We start from the raw sequence: 6,133 nt of genomic DNA, 5'->3' as shown, positions 1-6,133 counted from the left end.
GCAGAATACCCGTTAATTAAGCTAGCTAGGAAGACTTAACTCTCTCTACGAAGTTCACAGATTTGGATTTAAAGCCTTTCGCCTCAATTCCATTAAAATAATCTAGAGATTTAATTGGAAATCTAACAAACTATAGTTTGGAGTTTTTGGACCTTTCATGTAATTAGCTGGACCGTTTTTTATCCAATGGTTGGACGTCAGGACCAATTATAGCTTCGTAGAACCACCGCCCACCACGCCATATCCCCTTCCCATTTTGGGGTATATTTTTCACGTTGTTCACGAAAATCGTACGATAAAGTTCCATTCAACATTTATCACGTATAAATAGACATTTTTACTAAACATCATAGATCCAAACCCTTCTCTCTTTTTACTCTTCTCTCGCATCCATTGCAATCTTGCATTTTCAATCCAAAGCAATGAATATTGCTGCTCCAAGTATCGAAAATGCTGGACCTTTCACTCGTGCATGTGGATGGCACAAGTTATTGGCTAATAAGATTGTCGAAGTGGCAGAGAAGATTAAGAAACTGGGACAAGATGATCCAAGGAGAATTGTCCATTCGCTAAAAGTAGGACTGGCTCTCACATTGGTTTCCTTATTCTACTACATTCAACCACTCTATGATCGTATTGGCGAAAATTTAATATGGGCTGTCATGACAGTCGTTCTTGTCTTTGAGTTTTCTGTTGGTAAGCATGGAACTTATTTAATTACCATGATATATAAACCAATTTTTTATGGTATAACAGCTTCAGAATTGGAACTAACAATTGGCAACGTTTTTTTTTTTTTTTTCCCAATCTTCTATAGGAGCAACTCTGGGAAAAGGCTTAAACAGGATGCTAGCAACGTTTTCAGCTGGTGCTCTAGGTTTTGGAGTTCATTACCTAGCAACTCTCGCTGGTGAGAAAGGAGAGCCCATTGTACTTGGATTCTTCGTCGCTATGATAGGTAACATGCTAGAGCTAGCTAATTCTAATATATATTCTAATAATTTTTTTTATGCCTTTTTATATTTTTCAAAAAAGTAGTGTCACAATTTTTTTTATATAAAATTGTTAACAGTTACCTTAATACTCCCGAACCTTTTAAAGTTATAGTTCAAAATTCCCAAACTCATGATTAGATTTGTTATGCATGCAGCTGCAGCAGTAACATTTGTAAGATTCTTTCCCACAATGAAGACAAGGTATGACTACGGGCTGCTCATATTCATATTGACTTTCTCCTTAGTATCTGTTTCGAGTTACCGAGAAGATAAGGTGCTACGCATGGCCCATCAAAGGGTAACCACAATCATTGTGGGTAGCTTTATCGCCATTGCTACATGCATCTGTATACGTCCCGTTTGGATTGGAGAGGAACTTCAAAATTTGGTAGCTAACAACATTGAAAAGCTTGGGAATTTCTTACAAGGTATATATATTTTATGCTCCATATATATATAGAGAGAGAGAGAGAAATAAATATGAAACTTTCATGCCCCATATATAAAAATCATGAACACCCCATAACTCTAATCATATTTGTGTTGGACATCCGTTTCCGATATGTCAAGAACATAACACTCATATATGCGTCCATATATAATGTATTGGGAGGAAAAACCATATTTATGTTTTTGAAGATTGAAACAAAATATGCCTCTTAATTATTTTTTGTATGCTAACTCATGTCCTAATTTTTCAAGAATTCCTTGTAACTATGTCCCATGTCATGTTAGTGTCCTTAGTATATAATTCCTTTCCGTTCTTTCTTTTTTTTTTTTTTTTTTTCTTCTCTTTTAATTTAATTTCTCAATATTGACCAATACAAACTTACAGGATTTAGTGGTGAATACTTCAAAATATCAGAGGATGGGCAACCCTTGAGTGACAAACCATTTCTTCAAGGATATAAAAGTCTTCTCACTTCAAAAAACACCGAAGAAACTATGGTTAGTATAAAATTGTCCCCCTAATTCTCTTGTTTACACCTCAAAAAAAGAAAAGAAAAAAGAGTTATTTGAATTCCATGGCTACTTGAATTTTTCTTCTTAAATTTTTTGTAATTATTTTTTAATTTTCAGGCTAATCTAGCAAGATGGGAACTGTGGCACTATCGCTTTGGGTTCCGTCATCCTTGGAAACAATACGTTAAAATTGGAACCTTAACTCAGCAATGCGCTTGCAAAATTGACGCTCTTAACAACTACCTTAACTCTAAGATCCAAGTAAATCAGCACTACTCAAATTCTAAATAGATGATTTGATTCACACAAGTCATATGCATATATAGAACACACTTCTGCAAAGACTATGTAGACAACAATTGTCTATACTCTTCTTCTTTTTTTTCTTTTTTTTTTTTTTTGCTAAAGTGCTTACTCACACACGTATAAATACATATGATATATATATATATATATATATATATATATATATATATATATATATATATTTTTTTTTTTGTTTTTGTTTTCGAACCCTGAATGTCCCTTACACAAGGGTGGATCGGAGGGCAGGAGTAGACCATTTAAAGATCCCCTCCGTCCAAAAAAAAAAAAAACCAAAAATTATTTCCCTTCGTCTTTTATTAGTGTATTTCAATTTTCAATATCAGTACCTTAATATTACATTACAAATAAGTTCACATATATTCCAAATAGTGTAAAAATTATATTATTCTTTTGGTGTTGTGTCATATTTCTTTATGATTTGTAATGATGATTAATTTTTCCATGCAAGTCAATCACTCTTTTATGCAATGACTTATTATTTTCGATCAATTTATATTTTTGAATCACTCAAGTTTATAATATGTAAGTTTCTAAATTCTATAACTTTGTCTCAGGAGTAAACTTATATTGTTAACTTATTTATAGTTATTTTTATTCGCCTATCTGTTAAAGTCATCATAATATATTATCAAATTTGTTATATGACGATGAACTATTGTTGATTGTTTTGTTAGGCGTCATGTATCATATCAAATTTACGAAATGATAATTATATATTTATTTCTATTCTTTAATTATATATTTTTGTTTATTTTAAAGGCCCCTGATGAAAATTAAAATTTTTAAATAAATTAAATAATTATTTAATAATTAAAATGCTTTATCAGTTAATATTTACTTACTTTAAAGGGCTTTGTAACTGAATTGACACATTTTTATGCACAAAGTGTTAAGGAGTTGTGAGGTTATCAGCAATCTATAATTATCTTTAGAAAAAACTCAAATAGTGTGCGTTTGTTTAGCATTATGTCTGTGTTGAAGCTAGGTTTGTATTTTTTTGGTTGGTTCCATGGCATTGTTCAAGGACCAGCCAAAGCAGAAAAATGCGTGAACAATGTTCGTAAACAGTATTTTGTTTTTTAAAAAATATTTTACTACAATATTTTTAGCAATAAATTTTCAATTTTCAGCAAATAAGCGGTATCCTCACAGTCGCTCAATAAGTTTTAATCCTGACTCTTGAAGTAGAGTTAATTCACTGACCAATGATTTGCCATCCTCACAGGCGCTCGATGAGTTCGGAAGCAAAATTCAAGATCCAAGCACAAAAATCTGCTCAGAATCTGGGAAAGCTCTTAGGGAGTTAGCATCAGCAGTCAAAAAAATGAACCAATCAACATCAGTTAATGCCCACATTGAAAACTTAAAAACCGCTACTGCAAACCTGAAATTCTTGCTTGATACATACCATTTGAAAGATGCTAATCTCCAAGATATTATACCATCTGCAGAAGTTGCTTTAACTCTAATGGATGTTGTACCATGCATCGTGAAGATTGCCGATGCAGTTCATGAATTAGCCTCCCTTGCACATTTCAAGACTCCGGCCACAAGAGTGTCACCATAACAACCATATATATGTGCTCCATCGATCGGAGAACAATATTGCTGCCACTTTCCGATGGTTCATATCCAATTTGTTGTAGGTAGTGGATTTTTCTACTAAGTCCAGCTCAGCTACAAGAATAATATTGGCGTGTGAAAGTATAAGAAGCTAGATCTAATCCTTCAGCAGCAAAATGATCATCTAGAGGGGAGTGTTACTATTATTATAATAATGATACTAAAAACTTAAGAAGTTAAAGATAAATGGATGGTTACTGATAATGCTTAATCTAATCCTATTACTGTAGAGCTTTATAGTGTGAATAAATGTGAGGTTTTCCTCAAGGTTTGGGAAATATCAAGGACTTGCCTTTGTTTAGTACGTCGTCATAACTTTAGATTTTGGTTCTTCATAACAAATACACTAGTATGATTTCCTTTCCCTCATAGTAAGTTGTGACATTATATTATATTTTCAAATGAAATTCTTATGCAAAATATAACTTTAAAGAATGACTACTAATTAAAATGATTGATCAAAAGCAAAAAATAAAAATAAATTTGAAGTTATTTCAATGCAAAAACGCTTGCAAGCGAGGGTGAAGCTAAGACTTTAAGGGTCCTTTTGATAGGCATCTACAATTTTGTACCTAATTGAGGGTTGTAGGCTATTTTACCTAATTGAGGGTTGTAGGGTATTGTACCTAAATGATAGTTAGTGTATCTGTTAGTAGCAGCATATCAGTTAGTTAGTTAGTAGGAGCATTTGGCGGTTAGAGTAGCTAGGGTCATGCTGGTATAAAGATCAGGAATCATATTGTACAAAGGATTAATGAATGAATTCTCTTGTTAATCTCCTTCTTTTCTCTCTAATCCTCTGTACTCTCATTTCTTTCTCTTTTCTCTACAACAGAGGCTCAGGTACCCTCAAAGTGACCTACCTTAATTCCTAATTCAATCACACAATTCCTAACATTGGTATCAAAGCATCTGATCCTTCTACACCACCATAACTTGTTCCAACTTACAAAATTCAGAAAAAATTGTAGCTTTAGCTAAGGTTTCAGAAAATCATGAGTAGGCTTTACAAGAAATTTAGAAACAATTGCAAACCATTTTTGGGTTCATGTAGAGAATGGCTGAAGCAGAGGAGAAGCCATAACAAGCTCCAAGTTCAGGCTCTCGAGCTCTTCTCGTCAATAATCATGTGGGAAATTCAAAATCTTTACCTGTGAATTCTATTAAGAATCTAAAATTGGAGTTTCCTAGGTTCCAAGGAGAAGATTCAACTTGCTGAGTGTTGAGGACAATTTTTTCACACCACATGGCTTCATTTCATTGGTGACCCGTACCACATCAACATTATCATGGATTTTGGAAAAACCTCTTTTAAAACCCAAAAGAGCCCATATTTGCACAAAAAAGCGTCAAAGCCCATGGTTCAAGCTCGTGGCACATCATCTCATTTTTGGCTCATGATCCAAGCTCATAAGTCTCATTGGGGGAATTTTGGGAGTCATGGTTTGGAGGGCCAAGAAGTGTATTCAGTAAAACTCCAGTGGTCCAAAGTTGATAAAGGAAAGCATTTTGCTTGGCGTGTCTTCTCCAATACCCTGAACTCTGATGGGTCAGTGTGCAATAGGTAATGTTTGATAAGTCTCTCATATCAAATAGTACTTAAAATGATAAAACTCTCCATACTCTTTACATAAAAATTAATGACCATCATATAATATAAATTTTAAAATATAATTATATCATATTATTATTTTCATATAAATCAATTCCAAGCACATGGCTAAATATATATTAATATCTCATATCTAGCATATAAATGCTCTCTTTACTCTCCAAGATTTGGTTAAAATACAAAAAAAAAAAAAAAAAACATAATTACATCTCTAAAACTTCATCAAATATCAACCAACTAGTCTATTACTTACCAAAATTATATATGGACTAAACATATAATTTTTCCAAGAGGGAAAACTTAGCCGAAAATACCTATAACAGCTCCAACGGAAGCTGCAGTAGCTTCTACACAAGCTGCAACAGCTCCAGCAGAAGCTACAACAACTTCTGCAAAAGCTAAAACAGCTCTAGCGAAAGCTGCAAACAGCTTCTGCAGAAGCTATAACAGCTCCAGCTAAGCTACAGAAGCTCCAACAGGTTGACACATGTCCTAAAAATGACATCACTTGCTCATTAATAACCAATCTTAGTAGCTTGTTGTCATACCTAAAGAAACAAGAGGATCCCACAAAGATCATCTTACCTTTTTTAGCTAAACCATGAATTTAATG

At 33.3% G+C, this 6,133-nt stretch overlaps 1 protein-coding gene across 1 annotated transcript; it reads left to right on the top strand.

The window, feature by feature from the left end:
• Window positions 1–422: 422 nt before the first annotated feature.
• LOC142606685 (aluminum-activated malate transporter 8-like) lies at window positions 423–3,852 on the top strand. The gene is made up of 6 exons (XM_075778021.1): window positions 423–696; window positions 818–958; window positions 1,151–1,423; window positions 1,831–1,943; window positions 2,076–2,219; window positions 3,511–3,852. The coding sequence occupies exons 1-6, from the start codon at window positions 423–425 to the stop codon at window positions 3,850–3,852; spliced, it is 1,287 nt and encodes a 428-aa protein (XP_075634136.1).
• Window positions 3,853–6,133: the final 2,281 nt, after the last annotated feature.

Source organism: Castanea sativa, chromosome 8, assembly GCF_040712315.1.
Source record: "Castanea sativa cultivar Marrone di Chiusa Pesio chromosome 8, ASM4071231v1".
Taxonomy (NCBI): domain Eukaryota; kingdom Viridiplantae; phylum Streptophyta; class Magnoliopsida; order Fagales; family Fagaceae; genus Castanea; species Castanea sativa.
The sequence above is the reverse complement of the archived record's forward strand: the minus strand, read 5'-3'. Positions and strand labels throughout refer to the sequence as shown.